The sequence below is a fragment of the Bufo gargarizans genome, chromosome 1 (genome assembly GCF_014858855.1).
Source record: "Bufo gargarizans isolate SCDJY-AF-19 chromosome 1, ASM1485885v1, whole genome shotgun sequence".
NCBI lineage: Eukaryota > Metazoa > Chordata > Amphibia > Anura > Bufonidae > Bufo > Bufo gargarizans.
Genome location: NC_058080.1, coordinates 401191283 through 401210976, shown reverse-complemented (window position 1 = coordinate 401210976; position 19694 = coordinate 401191283). Strand labels below are relative to the sequence as shown.

Genomic DNA, 19694 nt, shown 5'->3' with positions numbered 1-19694 from the left:
ACGTCTGACTACCCTCCTGGTTCCTGACCTCCGTCTACGCAAGACCCTGCTTCAGTTTAGCCATCCGTTTGGACTTTAGCTACGGCTTGATTTTCAATAAAGCCTTCTTATTCCACCTATCTCTGTTGTACGTCTGGTTCATGGTTCCATGACAACAGGGAGGAATCACCCAGACACCCGCATCCACTAAGTAAAAACAGGGATCCGGGAGATGCACCAGTAGCATGCACAAAGTAGCTAATTATGCCATAAAGAAGATGATCGTTGTAACATACCCATAGAGAGAGAAATCTGTCCAACTCAGGAGAGCCACGTACCCCGACGCGCGTTTCGGCAGTAATGCCTTCCTCTGGGGGATGTTGGTTTGATAAGCGGTCTGATTGAGGGTCTTGTTAACATTGGGGGTCTGGGGCTGTGAGCTGAGATCTAATTAACATTGGGGGTCTGATCTGAGATCTAATTAAAACATTTTTTCTTATTGTCCTTTTCTAAAACCTAGGTGTGCTTTATAGGGCGCAAAATACAGTAGTTTTTATTATGTTCTACTACTTTGCACAATAAAACCCCTTTATTGTTTTCCATACAGCTGTGTGAGGGCTTATTTTTTTGTGGAATGATTGTACTTTACATTGGTACAATGTATTTGACACGCCTGATGTGTTTTATTCTTTGAGTTTTGTAGCATCCTTGATTTAAAAAAAAAATACTGTCATTTGTAAAATGCAGATACAAATGATGCACAGGCCTCATGTGTAATTAAATAAGCACAAAGCCATAAAAAATACTTTCCACCCCTTCCCCCCCCCCCCCCCCCCCTACACTTACTTCAGTGCAGCCCCAGAACCATGCAGGCCTATGCAGGAGCCCAGCTTATCCTGGTTTGCCATAATGGTTTGTTTTGCCAAACGAATTTAAAAGTGATTGTTTATGGCGACAGTCGGTGAGAGAGAGTGCCTTTTCTGACCATCAGATTATATTTTTTTTCCGTAGATATATAAAAATGAGGAAACGCGTTCGATTCACCCCTAGTGGTAACAGCTACTGCAGCAGCATGTAACAGCTATTACTAGAGAAGTGGTTTGCGTATTTTACAGTAAAGGCTTTGTGTCTGCTAATACAATCTAACAGGAGAACACGGACCCCTGTTCTTGTGACTGGCGGGGGCCCCACGAGTCAGACCTCCACCGAACAAACACGTTTTCCCTATCCTTTGAATAAGGACATAAGTTATTTTAACGGGATATCCCCTTTAAAGTACTGGAAACCCTTTTTAAGAAGTATAAGTCTTTTCTTTAGGCCCCTTTCACACGGGCGTTGCGGATTGGGTCCGGATGCGTTCAGAGTGCGTTCAGTGAAACTCGCACTATTTTCCAAGCAAGTTCAGTCAGTTTTGTCTGCGATTGCGTTTAGTTGTTCAGTTTTTTCCGTGCGAGTGCAATGCGTTTTGATGCGTTTTTTACGCGCGTGATAAAAAACTGAATGTTTACAAACAACATCTCTTAGCAACCATCAGTGAAAAACGCATCGCACCCGCACTTGCTTGCGGATGCAATGCGTTTTTCACGCAGCCCCATTCACTTCTATGGGGCCAGGGCTACGTGAAAAACGCAGAATATAGAACATGCTGCGATTTTCACATAACGCAGAACTGATGCGTGAAAAACAACGCTCATGTACACAGACCCATTGAAATGAATGGGTCAGGATTCAGTGCGGGTGCTATGCGTTCACGTCACGCATTGCACCCGCGCGGAAAACTCGCTCGTGTGAAAGGGACCTTAGGGTTTCCTTTTGCTAAGGATACAGTTGAAAAGCAAAGATTGCACTCTGTTCACACAGCCTTGCACTTAAGGGAAACCTATCGGACATGTTATATATTCACCAGTCCAAACACTTGCTTCCCCAGTGATAATCGGTACCAGCAGTGGTTGGTAGTAGATTAAGGGCCTGTTCACACAACAGATTTTACTGCGGATTTTGGTGCTGACAGCCGTGCGAAAATTCAACCAAAAACCTGTAGGCAGCTGTGTCCTTTCTGTCTCCTATGCATTTCAATGGGAGGAAGAGGTCAGGGCTGTCCACGCCAAAATTCCACAGTAACACCCGCCATGAGGATAGGCACTTAATCCTCAATGCCAAACAGACTTATTAATGTGGGACTGGGGTAAGATAAATGTTGGATACATACCATGCCTAGTTGGAAAGCTGCTAAAGGGTTTATGGCGGGTTACAATAACATGACTGCTTTCTTTCCAAAAACCATGCTTTACCTGTCTAATCCTGGACAATTCCTTTAAGCTTGTAACATTTATCACAAACCCTACAATCCTTTAAAAGTTCAAGGGGGTTTTCCGTATTTTTATATTGATGGCCTATCCTCAGGATTCCCTTCACCTCCACTGATCAGCTGTATGAAGATGCCTCTTCCTAGGCCTTGTGACATAACTTTAATGGGTCCCATGGCCTAGGCACAGCTCAACCCATTCAAGTGAATGGAGCTGAGCTTGTATACCAAGTACAGTCACTATCAAATGGACTGCACTGTGCTTGGTGAGCCACGAGGAGGCCGTGTCTTTTACTGGACCTAATAGCTGATTAGCTGGGGTGACGGGTGTCAGACCCCCACCAATCTCCTATTGATGACCTATCTTGAGGATAGCCCATTAATATGAAAATCCTGGAAAATCTCCCTTTAACATTGATATCTCAAATGACAACATATTCCCTGGATAGGACCACCAACCACAAGGAGAAGTTGACTGTTCTTTCCGCCCACAGGGCACCAGAGCTGAGGTACAACTGCAACCTTAGAACCCCTTCTAGCTGTACCACTGAAAAATAAATCCTATATCTGTATGTATGTATGTTATCTATTTTGCTTGGTTTTCCCATTAAATTTGTAATTTCACTTATTTACTTATTACTCAGATCAAAAGTCTGCATCCCTTACTTGAAAAGAAGCAAAGTAGCACATATCCTCAATCTCAGCCCTCCTCTGAACCTGAACCCAGTCTGGTTCAAAAATCACTGTGGTAAGTTCTAGTTGGACAGTTTATAGCAACTAGCCAATCCTACAGATTTCCATGGCTTTCCATGGTCTTTAGAAATTGTCCATTCATTAATGAACATCAGCATTATGATGTGGCAAATAAGAAAATGTATTTATTATGAAAATGGCAGCATATGTATGGCAATGTCCATCTTTAGGCTGGCAATGATTGTGTGCCTCCAGGATGGTATGCCAGTGGTCTAAATAAATCAGTATACGGATGTATAACGTAACGTACATCACATTAGAGAGGCCAAGGAATCGGTAGTATGACCTGATGGATATAACGGAAATCATCTAGAACGTGTGCTGTGGTCACTGGTCTTTCTATCTGCTCTATATGTATGTGCTCATTAACAGTCTCGCAATTTCAAGGACTCAATTTTTTTCTTTTAGCGTACACTATGGCAAAGTATGGAATGTCCATGTGTGTTCTTGGGATGGCCGAAGAATTTAAGGGGGAAATTGCCGTCAATGCTTTGTGGCCAAAAACAGGTAACATGTTCTAGTTATCACTGTCTTCACTTTCTCTGCTCCTTTCTTTGTTAGTTAAAGGGAACTTTTCACAATTAAAAATAACGTACAGGCAGCTGTTATAGAGCAGTAGGAGCTGAACAGGTTAATATATAGTTTTATGGGAAAAGATTCAGTATAACTTGTATTTTAGTCATTTACATTCCTGCTCATTCTGGGCTTAGGACCGTCTGCTTGACTTCAATCGGTGACTGACCGCTTTCCTTCTATGACTGTATATACAGAGGTAGCTGTCAATGACTGATAGGCCCACCTTCGTGACTTCAAAGCCCAGAATGGGCAGGAATGTAAATGAATAAAATACAAGTTATACTAATAAATTATATATATATTTCTCTAGCTCAGCTCCTGCTGCTCTATAGCATGCTGCCTGCGGCATACACCAGGTTTAGTATGACAGGCTACCTTTTAAACATGGATACAGTATATGGTTTTTTAAATAATTCTGCTCAGTTTTTCAAATCAACAGCACTGCTATATGTAACAAAGAGTCAATCAATCTGACTATTATTACACAGATGTGAATGTCATAATATGAAGGCAGCTTCCCGGTATGTCCATCAAATTCTACATTTAGAAGAGAACAGCCTGTTATGTAACACTTCTTACTGTCATGTAAGAAATCGAAGCACAATACAGTTTGAAAGGGAAAGCTCTTAAGACGCATTGAGTCCTCCCAAGATTAAATCTACACATTTAATTGTTCTATAAATACCTCCTTCCAGCATATCTGTGTTCTTTTTGGTTGGACATAATATAAGCTTTTCATAATGGTCAGCCATGTTTCAATATACATTCCTTTTGATAATATTTCAGAAGTCCAAGGTCATTATAGTAATTTTTAAACTTGTGAATACTTGATGTACTCCTATCCATTCAGCAACTAGAGGGCATAAATGTACATAACATAGATTTATTTATGGTATTCTGTTTAATTTGAGTATAGATTAACATTATCCCCGTCTTTCAGTGTTAAACATGGATATATGTTTTTTGTAATAATTTAGATTGAATTAATTTAGCAATAATTCTGTTCAGTTTTGCCTTTCAAATTAATAGCACTGCTATATGTAGTGGGCATATATAAGGTCAGTTTATTAGATAAATGTGATTCCTTCTATTTGACCAAATCTCAGTCACCTCATTGACATAAGCTGACCATAAGGGTCCATTCACACATCCGTGGTGTATTGCGGATCCGCAAAACACCCGGCCGGCACCCCCATAGAACTGCCTATGCGTCCTTGAAGTTCTGGGCCGCGCTCCTGAAATGCGGATGCATAGAGCACATAGTGTGCTCTCCGCATCCCGTTCTGCCTCATTGAGAATTAATGGATCCGCACCCGTTCCCGATATTGCGGAACGGATGCGGACCCATTTGCAGACGTGTGAATGGACCCTAAGGCTGGACATTTTGCCTATGATTAAACTTGGTCCCTCTCAGTTATGTGCATTGATGCATATGTTTTCTTAAAGGGGTTACCGCACAGGATGGGTGATAATTGTGTAATTGTCCCTGTTCCTCCCCACTGCATGACAAAGTACTGTACCCGGCTGTTTCCATCTACCTCATCGATGCTGAGTGGAGCAGCATATGTGGCCACCAGTCCATGCAGGCAGTTGTGCAATGAGAAAGAACAGTGGGCTCAGGAGCCCCCTGCCATCGATCAGATATTTATCACCTATCCTGCTAAAAATGTACCTTTTGCAGTATGTAACAAATAAAAACCATTTAGGCCTGGGCTACACTGCAACTTTTTGTAGCGCAACTTTATTGATTTTTAACTATTGAACTACAGCTGCAGTACAAAAGATTGCATTAAACTAAATACGTTCATTTGGACTGTAGCTGTACTTTAAAAGTTAAAATCAATTAGGTGTGCTACAAAAAGTCGCAGCGTAGCCCTAGCCTTAAACAGTGATCAGCTGGACCCAACCCCCCAGTCACATTTATTGTATATGGAAAGGCAGAATCCTACTACCCTTTTTCATTTAGGATGACGCTAGCATTCAAGAGTTGCTGTAGGCTTGCTTTTACCTTTTAGAGGTGCTGTAGGGAAAGTGTATTGGGGATTATTTATATATATATATATATATATATATATATATATATATATATGTACTTAGGACTGCCATGAGGTATTTCAATTATACCTGGCTGTCCTCATATTTATATGTTAAAGGATAGGGGATAACTTACTGACTGCTGGGGGTCTGACCACTTGTAACCTCACCTATCCCAAGAATAGGGGTCCCCTGATATAATGGAGCGGCAGGTCGGGCATGCACCATGCCACTCCACTCATCCTCCATGGGACCACCGGAGATAGGAGAGTGCAGCACTTGGCGATTTCTCTCGGTCACATAGAAAATTAATGGAATGGTAGGGCTTCATCAGATTGGGGGAACAAAACCCTATTCTCAGGATCAATGAGGATCCCAGCCATCAGACCCCCCAGCCATAGGGGATAACTGTGGATAGGGGATCATTTCTAAACTTGGCACAACACTTTTAAAGCTTATTCAACATGATGGTGAATGATTATGGTTAGCAATAAAAATAAAAAAATTCCAGAGGCAAACTGATCTTGTCTTTACACATTAACCAGCATTATACCACATTGTTTCTATATGGTGTATGTCGGCTATTGACTTGGAACATTAGAATTATGAGTACTGTGTTTTTCCTTCCTTTTCACAGCTATACATACAGCTGCTATGGATATGCTGGGAGGATCAGGGGTGGAGAAGCAGTGCAGGACCACTGACATCATAGCTGATGCTGCATACTCCATTTTGACCAAGCCAAAGAATTATACAGGAAACTTTGTAATTGATGAGGAGTTACTGAGATCTGAGGGGATCAAGGATTTTGATGTCTATGCAGTATCTCCAGGTACTAACTTTTAGACATGTACACAATAATATGAATGTGACTATGTAAGGGAACTTGTCACTATGAAAATGCAGTGTAATCTGCGGGCTGCATGTTTTAGAGCAGGAGGTGCTGAGCAGATTGATATATAGCTTTGTAGGAAAAGATTCAGTAACACTTGCAATTCATACATTTATATCTCTGCTCTTTTTACGCTTGGGTGTCATGTGGGCGGTGTGGACAGCTAACTCTGCATGACTAAGCATACAGGGAAGGCTGTACATTACTTAGTAGGTCCACCCACATGACTCCTAAGCATAAAGAGAGCAGAGATTTAAATGAAAAAATGACAAGTTAAAAGGGTTATCCCATGATTAATGTAAAAAATGAAAATCAGACATCGTACAGTACATGACAATCTCTTCCTAACAAAGCTAGAACCAGCCCTGTACCTCACACGGATCCAGAGATCTCCCCATTCATTGCTCTGCTAGATTTATATCAAGCTGAAAGCTCAAGGGGAGTGTCTTTTCTGCTGTAGCTAAGGGGGCGTGTCCATGCTCTCCCTATCACAGCTCAGGAGGCAGATGAAGAATGAAACTGAGCATGTGCGGCCAGCTCAGTGAGGCGGACAAAGAAATAAGAAATTAAGTGGCGCTATACAGATACATTTTATTGAATAACTCACTGGCGATACAACATTTTTAATTACATGCAATTACAAAAGTATTCAGATCCTTTGTTGGTTTCAAAACTGTAGAATATTATTCATGGAACAACCCCTTTAAAATAAATATTTTCCCTATATATCTACTCGACTCTGCTCTATAGCATGCTGCCTTCAGACTGTACTGCATTTCCATGGTGACAGATTCCCTTTAATTAACGTTCCTTTAAAATTTTATGAATTTGTTACCACTTTTAGGCTACATGCATACGACCGTTGTGTGTTTTGCAGTCCTCAAATCGCGGATCCGCAAAACACGGATGGCGTCCGTGTGTGTTCCGCAATTTGCGGAGTGGCACGGACAGCCTTTAATATAACTGCCTAATCTTGTCTGCAAAGCGCAGACAAGAATAGGACATGTTATATTTTGGGGGCGGACCACGGAACGAAGCAATGGATGCGGACAGCACTCTCGGATGCGGACAGCACACAGAGTGCTGTCCGCATCTTTTGCGGCCCCATTGAAGTGAATGGGTCCGTATCCGAGCTGCCAAAACTGCGGCTCGGATGCGGACCAAAACAACGGCCATGTGTATGAGGCCTTAAGTGGATATCTGACTTTGACTAGAATATGCTAACTAGTTGTGTAATATATATCATAACTATATAGTAGAGTCTTGAAATTACTATTAATAACCCCTTTGTGGTATTATTACGTAACAACTTTTACCGCATAAAACAAGCCTACATACAGCTATGTTGATGAGGGGGGGGGGGGTTGGCTTCTAGAATAGATAAAAAGGGGGAAAAAAATCTTGTAACCTTAAGTACCAAACTAGACTGCGTCCTCGGCTGTATATGGGTTAATGGGGTTTTCCCTCAATGTACATGTATCACTTTTCCACACCTATTCCCTCAGCATCTATGGAGCTCACAGAAAAAAACTAGCACTGTACCAACTGTTTCCGTCCTCAGGAGTGGATTGGGAATTTAAATTGGCCCTTGGGAAAAAAAACTAAAAGTCGTCCCTGTGTTGTAGGCGGTCTCTCATGGCATGGCTTCCAACCGGCATTTTGTCATCAGCCACACACAGTAAAGGCTACCCAGAAATGTCTCTGCTATATTGCAGCACTTCCTTGGCCTGCCCAGTTGCCAAATTTATCGCCAATTGAGCATTTATGGGATCTGCGGAGATGCCTGAGTGTGCAGGATCTAGAGCAAACTTGTATTTTGTTCATTTAAATTCCTGCTCATAACCGACTACTTGACATAAAAAAATCATAATATCAGTGATTGACCACCTTCCTTCTATGACTGTATACAGATATAGGACCACATCCTTGACTTCAAAGCCTAGAATGAGTATACATTTTTATTAAATTACAAGTTTTACTGAATATTTTTCTACAAAACTATACATCGATCTGCTCAGTTCCTCCTGCTCTATAACATACTGTCTGTAGATCGCAATGCATTTTCAATGTAACAGGTTTCCTTTAAGATCCAAGAAAAGTGGTGTGACAGGAAAAATCCAAGAAGACATGAAGTTGAGAAGTAAAGCCAGCAATAGACTATAGATCATAAGTCCATTTTTGTCATGTAGATCAGTTGTATCTGTAAAGTGGTGCTCATGTTTGAACTTGATCTTTAAGATTAAATTAACATGTGGTATGTTTATTTTATAGGACATCCATTGCTTCCAGATTTCTTTTTAGATGACGCTCCAGATGAGCTCACCAGTAAAATTGAGAAGTTTGGTATGTGACTACATCCTTTAACTTTCATTTAGGTTTCCTTCACACACAAATTATGTCTGGAGTTTTATTTTACCACTAAAAAGTCCCACTGCATGTTTTTATGTTTTTGTTTTTTCAAAAACAAACTGATCTATTTTATTTTTATTTTATTTTTTTTATTTTTTTCCAGTAGAATAGACAATGTCTGAAAAATGCCAGTATCAACATGCTGTGGTTAGGAAAAAAAAAACTCCCATTTTTTATTTTCTGATGGCAGATTTTTTTTTTTTATTCTATTTCATGAACATGATTATGGGGCTGCCATCTTACCTGAGCGTTTGTGAAAAACATTTAGGCTGGGTTCACATCTACGCTTTTAACTCCAGTAGTTTGTTCCGGCAGAGGAACAGACTGCCAGAGTATACAGTACCTCTTTAATGGGATCCGGCTACTTTCTGGTATATATGAAAATGCTGCATTTAGGCTTTTTTTGTCCGTCAGAAAGCCGGCATATACACTGGATACAAAGAATTTTGGCACTCTGTTCTTCCGCCGGAACATACTGCCGGAATTAAAAGCACAGATGTGAACCCACCCTTAAGCCTCGTTCACACATCAATGTTTTGGTCAGTCCATCAGTGATTGTGAGCCAAAGCCAGGAGTGGAGCCTCCACAGACATAAGGTATAAAGGAGGGATCTGCACCTGTTCTGTGTTCAGAGCCGCACCTGGTTTTGGCTCAAAATCAATGATGGATACAGGGGCGGACTGAGAACCCTCAGGGCCCCCGGGCAAAATAAATCAAGGGCCCCCTTCCAGGCCCCACCCATGTTCCACCTTCAGCCACGCCCATGTCCCACCTATCACAAGCAGCAGGCTGGGGATGGGCGGGACTCGGGAAGCTGCAGGCAGGGCCGGTGCAAGGATTTTTGCCAACACAAGCGAAGCTACATTTTGGCGCCCCCGCCCGGATGGCCCTGGCCCCATCCATGATCACATCATTACCCCCTATTGTGTCATATTTTACCCCCCCCCCCCCCCCCCCCCCCCAATCCCCATGGCACATCAATCCCCCCTCACGGCCCGGCCCCATTCCCATGTGACATACTCTAAGTGCAGACATTTACATTGTCCACCCGGCCCTCCCTCCAGGCTCCATCATGTCAGTGTCCTGGTCACACAAACTAGCGCCAGAGCAGAGGCGCTCAGGATTAGCAATAGCACGGCATCGCATCACCCCGCCCATAATTTTAAACACATCATTGATGCTGTGCTAATCCTGAGCGCCTCTGCTCTGGCGCTAGTCAGTGTGTGCGCTAGGCTAGCTAGCCTAGCGCTTTGCGCTCAGATGGCCCTGGCCCCTGGGCGCTCATCTCATCATTTTGAATTAATTTAAATCAGATGATCATATTAATTATTATAAAATAACATTCAAAAATAAAAATTCTATTGGGACCTACCCTAACAAGTCCTGACCAAGTCTGCCGAGTGCCGTCTCCTGCGCTGCTGCTGGCTGCCGCCTGCCAGTGTGCGTCTGTGACCTGTCAGACGGTCTGACTCTGCTGAATTTATATATGACTGACTGAATGAATCATCTGATTGACTGACTGACTGACTGACTGACTGACTGACTGACTGACTGACTGACTGATTTTGATCATCTAATCTGATAATTCTGATTCAATTTCTTGGCGGGCGTGGGCCGCGGCTGCTGGCTGTGTCTACTTACGCCCCCTGTGCAGAGGCAGCCTGAGTGGTGCGCTGAGCCAATGAATGAATCTCAGACTCTTCCTAGCTATGTTGCCCTGACTACGACGGCCGGTGTTCCGGAATTTTTTGCTACCCGCGTCACTTCCTGTAGTGACGTGGGAGGTGTGTCTCTCGCCTCGGCTTCTCATTGGCTCTGCCGGGGGTTTGTTGGCGCAGGCGCGGAGGATTCACCCGTAGCGTGAACACGCCGAAGGTAGCATATAATTCCGGGCCACTGCGCATGCGCGAAGGTAGCAGAAAATTCCGGCTTCGCGCATGCGCAGTGGGACGGAATTTTCTGCTACCTTTGGCTCCTACTGCGCCGAGCCGTCTTGTTTAGCGAGCCGAAGTTAGCAGAAGATTCCGGCCCACTGCGCATGCGCGAAAAAAGAAGGCTTGGCGCAGTAGTGCCGAGTCGGTTAACAATAAAGGTTAACAAAATGCTAATATCTAGACCTCTTCAGCACCTGTGACGTTTACTTGACAGTATTTTAATTAATTGGTCATTCAGACCACATTACGTCTAGCTTGAAGTGCTGACTAATATAAAATTATAAATCTTTATTTCATTTCCTTACAACTATCTTCCACAATATAGACATAATACTGTCAAGTAAACGTCACAGAGGTGAAGAGGTCTAGATATTTGCATTTTGTTAACCTTTATTGTTAACTGGCTCGGCGCTACTGCGCCAAGCAGTCTTTTTTTTTCGCGCATGCGCAGTGGGCCGGAATCTTCTGCTCACTAAACAAGACGGCGGGAGGTATCTGTGACTGTTGCCCTGACTACGTCTACGATGAGCGCCGCGGCCGCCGGCCGGCACACGCAGGGCGGGCGGCGGGTTCAAGTAGGTCACAGGTGCAAAAAAGTCATTCATTTTTTATTTTATTTTTTTCGCACACCCCAAAAGGCCGGCCGGTGGGCCCCCCTTTCAGCCGGGCCCTCAGACCAAGTCCGCCCCTGGATGGATATCACTGACCAAACACTGACGTGTGAATGAGGCATTATAGAGATGTTTTACAGCAGCCACATGGGCCGTAGACACAAGGATTGGAGAGGACATCACTGACTTCTATGGGAGAGTTTTCTAGGCAGCATGCTCTGTGACCTGTGCAGAGGTCAGGAGGAAGTAGATAAGCTGTGATGTTTGTGAATGGTTGATCCTGTGTTATCTATATATAGGTGATATGTCATTCTAATCTTGCCTGTGATAATGAGATGACTGCTGAAAAGTGATCTAAGTGGTGCCTATTATTAGTCTTTATTGTCAGTGTGAAAATTTCAGGCTTTTAGGATTTTTTTTATTTTTATTAATATGGTGACATGAAAAATTAAAATTAACAACCCCAAAATTCTTTAAACAGGTCATTTTCTGATGACACATTCCCTTTATGCTAACATTAGGAATTGTCACTTTTCCTGCGAAAACAACTCTGAAAACCGTATATGCAAGAAAAACACCATTAAAAATATGCGTGAATTCACTCTAACAGACTTTCTGTATATTTCTATATTCACATTTGCGTGACTGTATTCTGGTAGTCCGTTCTGGCAGAGACAAAGAACAAAAGAATTACGTTATCTGGCATAGCAGACAACTGAGGAATGCAGTTTTAAATTTTTTTTTTTATTTATTATTTTTTATTTATATTTTTTTTCCTTCCAAAAAGCTGGCAAACTCAAATGATCCCCTTATAATGAATAGGGATCTGCTGTGTCCGACTATGCCACATCCAGTTATTTTGATAGTCTACTACCGGAATACAATACCGCAGATGTGGATGTAAAATGTTACAAATGTTCATTTGCTTGGATTGTCGCTTACTGAAAATACATTAACTTTTTTTTGATTCTATCGTTCTTTATATTTTCAAGGAGGGTCTGCAGCTTTCAAGGAGGGTAAACAAGTGGCCTCAAGTCCCAGTAGTCCTGTGGAGGAAACGTTTGCTGTTATTGGAAAATCTATCAATGAGGAGGCTGTCAAGTCTGTAAATGGAGTTTACCAGTTTGTGCTTGCAGGTAGGGGTTTATGTAATCCAATGTTATTATCTTCAAGTATAAGGACTAGAGCTAAGATTTCTAGGTGTAATAGTTGGGTCGCAGCACTCATTTAAAGACAGCTGGGGGATGAAAAGTTTTTTTTGTTTTTTTTACTTCCTGGTTCTCTGAATATCTGATTTGAGGTGTATAAGGGGGTAGACTGCAAAGTTTTAGGACAAATTAAGGGGGTTGTCCTGGCTTTTCCTATTGGTCACTATCACATTGGCGAGGGTCTGATACCCGGCACCCCCACCGATCAGCTGCATGAGTAGACTACGCACGCACTGCCATCTCCCTTCTCTCTTCTTGCCCGCTGCTGTCTATAGTTTTTGCCATAGACTGCAGCAGCGGACAGGAACAGAGAAGGGCGGCGGCACGTGCGCACGCCATCTCCTCATGCAGCTGATCGCTGGGTGTCAGACGCTCGCCAACCTGATATTGATGACCTATCCTGAGGATAAGTCATCAATAACAACCCCTTTAAACTCCTAGCCTGATCCAGTCATCTATACCATTGTGAATGAATGAATAACTTATATAGCGCTACAATTGCGAACTAAATCGCCTCAAGGCGCTTTTGCAGCCCTTGACCGCCTGTGCTTTCAGAAGAGGTGGGTCTTGAGCTTCTTCCTGAAGGCTAGATGGTTTTCTTCTGAGCGGATCTCTGCAGGTAGAGTGTTCCATAGCCGGGGTCCTTGGACTGCGAATCTTCGTTCGCCTTTTGATTTGTAGCGGGTCTTGGGGATATGGAGGAGGTTCTGGTTAGCTGACTGGAGGGGGCGACCAGGGGTGTAGTGCTTTATTTTTCGCAGAGGTATTGGGGTGCTTTCCCTTGTGTACATTTATGGGTGAGGCAGAGGGTCTTGAATTTGATCCGATCCTTGACGGGTAGCCAATGGAGGGTCTTCAAGGACGAAGTAATAGATTCCCAGTTGTTTTTTTTTTCCAGTTATCAGTCTGGCGGCTGTGTTCTGGACAACTTGTAAACGTCAAATTTGATATTTGGGAAGCCCTAGATAGAGGGAGTTTGCGTAGTCCAGTCGGGAATTGATGGTTATTCCAACTACTGCTGCGTCTCCTTCAGGGATGAAGGGAATGAGTCTGCGCAGCAGGCGAAGAAGATGATGGGATCCACTGACTAGCCAGTGTACAGCCAGTGACCATATATTGCATCAAACTTTTAACTACAAATATTTAATTTTTATGAAATATTGCTTGAATAAATCTAAGTAGCAATGTCTCAATATGCCAGGTGTCTACATTTTCAGAAAATATATTGTAAGGGGGTATGTGATTTTTGGATTTTATAATATTTGTTTTATCAGTGCATGCCAAATGCTTAAAAAACAAATGTATACTATTTATCATGATGTACAGTGTAAATGTAAAATACAGGGAGACAATTTGGCTGGTGATCCAATATTTTTGTTTAACAAAGGGAACCTGTCAAGTTAAACTTGGTATTTTAGCTGCAGACAACATGTTACAGAGCAGGAGGATCTTAGAAGATGGATATAAAGTTTTATAAAAGAGTTAGCATAAACTGTAATTTATACATTTAAATTCCTGCTCATTCTGGGCTTTCAAGTCAAGTAGACGGTCCTATCGATGATTGACAGCTATATCTGTATACACAGTCATAGATTGAAAGCTGTCAGTCACTGATAGGAGCAACTCCTTGTATTCAAAACCCAGAATGAGCAGGGATGTAAATGACTAAAATACATGTTATACAGAATATCTCCCCATAAAACTATGCATCAATCTGCTCAGCTCCTCCTGCTCTATAACACCATGTTCAACTCCCTTTAATGCTCTGTCCATCCAATATTTTATTAGTGATCTTTTCTCCTCCATTTTTTAAGCTGTGCTCTGACTGGTTGAACAGTTTTACTATTAAGATTGTTTTGCTAAATCATCCCGATGAATATACTTAGAGGGGTTACCAGAGCAAGGGTGGCAGCAAGTTCCGTCCACTGTGGTCAGAGTACACTGCACTTTCCTTTAAAGGAAGTCTGTCACCCAGTTGTATGCTGCTAGGTTCTAAAAGCTCCAATGAGTTCAATATTCATGAGCTCACGGCTCTCCCCACTCGCCTGCCTCTGACAGGTGTGTTTTTGTTTAGTTTTTTTAGGTTTTTTTTCCCCCCTCTCATATGAATTGGCAGCAGATAGACTGGGAAAGCCATGAACTCATTAATATAGGAATTGTTCGGCATGTGCTGGAGCTGTTCAGCACAAGATTTTTGTAAAAAGTCAATTAAAGAAAGTGATTCCAACCTATAAGAAAAAAAAACTCAAATTGGGTGTATAGATACACTGGGTTCTAGTATAATATACTGAGCCAACAAACGAAAAAAGACCAATAACCCCATAAGGAATAAGAGCCCACATATAAAATACATGTAGTTTATTAAATACACAATTCAATAACAATAAATATAACACAAAGGCACAAGGTAAAGGGGGGGGGGGGGGGGGGGGGCGCGCCCCGTGTGCGGGACCAAGACCAGCTACCCTCACATATACCAGACTAACAGGGAAAGAGGGTCACAGACACTGGGTATAAAACCGTATACTAATGGGAAAACTAAGTTCGCCCAAAGTAACCTATGAACATGTGTGCTGCATGCAAAAAATAACAGTCAATGTGGTCACACATAGCAAACTTGCCCACTTACGGTAACATAGATGGCCATCAGATAATACAAATGATATCACCATAGACAGGGGTGAAGCAAGGATGCTATGTGTAAGCAATATATAACACTAAAGTAACAAACTAGCCATGCATGAAGCAAAAACACAAATTACCCATGGTATGCCGGATCCCAAGGTCGGTGACCAGAGCTGTACCTCGACACGCGTTTCACCGAGAAAGGCTTTGTCTTGATGATTTAGTTGTCTGCAGGAACAATCCTATTATCCGATAAATGGAGCGTTTTGCTCATTCATTGGGTCATGGGCATGAAATTTACACCAGCAGATCACGATTACTGGCATTCGTATGAACACTTGTTGGCAATAACCTCCCCAAACACTGAGCAGTGTGAAGGGAGAAGCTGCAGACATTGTAACTGTGGCTGAAAGCGGGAGACAATGAGGGACATTTATCAAGTGTTTTATACTGCTATTGGAGCGTAAAAAGGTTGCAAATTATGGTGCATGCCATGTTTGTGCCACAGTTTGCGACTCTTCACTTCTCTTTTGAAAAGTGGGCACATATTAGCCAGAGGGGCATGGCCTCTGACAGATTTAGTGGCTTTGATTTGAATTTCTAGGGCAGGGAGATACAGGCCACTTAATGAATTTAGCTAATTCTGTGCCAATCGACTTTATACTAACACCGGTCTTAGTATATCTGCCCCAGTGACTTCTAAAGGGAAACCAGATTATAACAGAAGTATCAGCTGTATAATTAGTACAACCTACTTACTGATTCCAAGGAGTGTAATTACTGGAGATCTAATATGTACACACCTACTAATACAGGGCATGGACGCCAATGTCCAACTGCAAATGATGTTATATCTTAAAGACTACAGCTTTTATTATAATTTCCGCAGTAATAAAGAAGTACTATAGTTGGCCAATTCTCATTGTCTGTAACTGCAACCCCTTACTAAACAAAATGGGAACAACAAGTAATATTAGATAAGATCTGAGACGGAATGAATATATTTAAAGTTCTAACAGGACTTGCCACCACTAGTGATTATGAGGGGAGAAGGACCTGCCAGCATTGATTCACTGATCGTGGTTGTTTTGCTTCTTTATTTAGGTTCAGATGAAGGCACATGGTATATGGATCTGAAAAATGACAAGGGTGCCGTTGGAAAAGGTGAACCACCTATCAAAGCAGATGTGGTGATGAGTATGGATAGTGAGGACTTTGTAAAGATGTTTACAGGTTAGTTTATGGTATTTCTTTTGAGATGTGGGCATTGGATACCTTCTAGAAATAGAATAAATTATTGCAGAAGTCTTCATGATTCATTAGTGTTAAGAAATAATTGTTCAGAATAGTGTTACACATATAGTTAAAGGGGGTCTGCAGTTAGTTCTTTCTGATGACCTATCCTCTGGATAGATCATCAGCATCTGATCGGTGGGGGTTCGACACCCGGGACCTCTGCCGATCAGATGTTTGAGAAGGCAGCGGCGCTCCAGTAAGCGCAGCAGCCTTTTCTCTGATTACCGCAGGCCCAGTGACGTCATGACTATTATCACTGGCCTGGGCGCGGCTAAGCTCCGTTCAAGTGAAGAGGGCTTTGCCGTGCCCAGGCCAGTTATACTAGTGGTGACGTCACTGGGCCTGCGGTAAACAGAGAAAACGCCGCTGCACTACTGGAGCGCCGCTGTCTTCTCAAAGAGTTGATCGGCGGGGTTCCTGGGTTTCAGACCCCCGCTGATCAGATGCTGATTATCTAGCCAGAGGAGAGATCATGATAAAGAAAAAACGGTAGAACTACTTTAAGTTAAAACAAGATGAATATCTGTAAAACGGGGATGCCCAACCTGCGGCCCTCCAGCTGTTGCAAAACCAACTCCTAGCATGCCCGGAGAGCCTACAGCTATCAGCCTACAGCCGGGCATGTTGGGAGTTGTAGTTTTACAACAGCTGGAGGACCGCAGGTTGAGCATCCCTGCTGTAAAAGAACAAAGACATAAAGAACTGTGCTATTGTTGTTACCTTTGCTTATATTAAAAGGGGTTAGTCACTTAATTTTAACTTTTACAAATGTGCTGGAAGCAGTACTATTATTAGTTTGATAATCTACAGTTCTAAGCCCATCAGCATTGTTGTCCCCAGCTGAACAGTGCCACCCACTTATGTACTACAATCAAACCCTCACCCCATTACACAGCCGTGTGGACCTAAGATGACCATTGATGGACGGACAGGAGACCAGTCCTGTCTATCTGCATTGGATAATACTGCAAATGGTTTGTGTGTTATTTACGCATGCCATGTGCAGTATTATTCAAAGGAGGATTAAAGAGGGCCTTTCACTAATATACAAACTAAAAACTAACTATACCTGTGGGCAGAGCGGCGCCTAGGGGTCCCCGTGCACTTACTAGTATGCCTGGGCGCCGCTCCGTTCGCCCGGTATAGGCTCCGGTGTCTCAGCTCAGTCTGTTGTATTGGATTGATTTTTTTGTAGGAGGCGTGTCCCTTGCTGCAGTGCTGGCCAATCGCAGCGCACAGCTCATAGCCAGGCTATGAGCTATGCGCTGCGATTGGCCAGCATGTGGCCATACATCAGTGGTCCTGTTTGGAATGGATTGGTGTGTAAACTAGGGAATCTATTGTACTACGCAAGGGGACGGCACTGCCCATCAGAGCTGCTGTCTCCCATTGAGCAAATAACAGTATAATCATTAGTTGATCATAGTTTCCAGCAAACTTGTAGATGTTATTTAAAGTAATTGGTCATTTTATCATAAGCAATAAAAGCGTTATCAAGTTATATTTTTTTTCATGTTATCTTACCCACAGTAGCAAGTCTTACAAGACTATAAAGTATACTTTTTTTTTAACAATGGAAATCTATGCAGAAAAAATGCCACTGTTGTTTTCTAGTAGTAGTAACTATGGGATTTCTTCATTACAGGTAAACTGAAGCCTACAATGGCATTCATGTCGGGAAAGCTGAAGATTAAAGGAAATATGGGTCTGGCAATGAAACTAGAAGCACTTATGGGCCGGATGAACTCAAAGTTGTGATTTTGTTACGTCAAGTTGGTTTTTATATGGAAATTTCAGAAAAGGGATGAAATTACTTGACTACGGGCTTCACTACAGAAGAATATGCTGTGAAAGAGAAACTGAAAATTCTAGACTATCCAATACAGAGTTAACCAAAATAGAAATTTGTACATGACCTTCTTGTATTAATAGTTTTGCAAGGAGGGCATGAATACATTGAACAGATTTATTGACTCACTATACCAATATAGAATACTGTACACTTATCAATACTTCATTCAATTAACAACATGGTAAAACAACTTTTTTTTTTCCAGCTATTAAAGAACGAGATCTGCAGATCTGTTTTCTCTTTGACTGTTTTTGTCAGTGTGGTGAGGTTTTTAGGTAGCTGGATATGGACAATCTAGATAATCATGGTAGAACAAAACACTATCCATCCATTAGTATGTAAGCAATGAGATGAAAAACAGTTGTATATGTTTATTTGTAATTACCATGCCTTTAACAGGTGTATCCCAGATAAATCCGGGGGGGGGGGGGGGGACATTTAAGGGGTTGTCCTGTTTTACTAAGAAACCATACAACACTGAGGAGTAGGCTGTAGTAAAGCAGTGAGCTGTAGTTACTTAGCAGATGCAGAGCATAGCAGAGACTGGGACTTCTGGCCAGGCTCTGTTTTACCTGGCTGCAGCAGTGACATCATGTCAACAACATGAGATGTGCTGCAGCAGTCATGTGACAAGTATACAGAACCCTACTGCGAGAACTAAGTAAATAGTGCTAAATCCTTTTATGTCAGGCTAATCACCAGTGCTTTGAAACTTGAAACATCTTTTAACAATACCTACAACATCTACTTATCCTGATCTTTCATTCTGTCATCATTGAATCAGGTGTTTCATTCAGTCCCATTGCCACAGGTGTATAAAATCCACTCCCCGGCCATGCAGTCTGCCTTTTACAAAATTTTGGGAAAGAATGGCTCGTTCAAAAGAGCGCACTGAATTCCAGCGTAGTATTGTAATAGGATGTCGCCATTGTAACAAGTCAGTTTATGAACTTTCCTCCCTCCTAGATATTCCATGATCAACTTGTAGTGGTATAACTGCAAAGTGGAAGCATTTAGAATCCACAGCAACTCAGGATTATGAATAAGGGGAATCGAGAGCATACAGGTGACTTTGGGGGGGGGGGGGGTCTAGTCTGCATGTGACTGCAGGGGAGTATGATCGGAAACAAGCATGTCCTTTGTATATACAGTATTATATACAATTTTTTTATAAATCTGTATTACATAATAGGTATTTCTATACATATTGTGGAATGCCC

At 42.3% G+C, this 19694-nt stretch overlaps 1 protein-coding gene across 1 annotated transcript; it reads left to right on the top strand.

Moving 5' to 3' along the window:
- The first annotated feature begins 2848 nt into the window (after positions 1–2848).
- LOC122931902 (hydroxysteroid dehydrogenase-like protein 2) lies at positions 2849–18701 on the top strand. The gene is made up of 7 exons (XM_044285974.1): positions 2849–3032; positions 3446–3544; positions 6285–6479; positions 8811–8882; positions 12486–12629; positions 16431–16559; positions 18268–18701. Exons 1-7 carry the CDS (start codon positions 2864–2866, stop codon positions 18378–18380), a joined length of 921 nt encoding a protein of 306 aa, XP_044141909.1. The 5' UTR covers positions 2849–2863; the 3' UTR covers positions 18381–18701.
- The last annotated feature ends 993 nt before the right edge of the window (positions 18702–19694 follow it).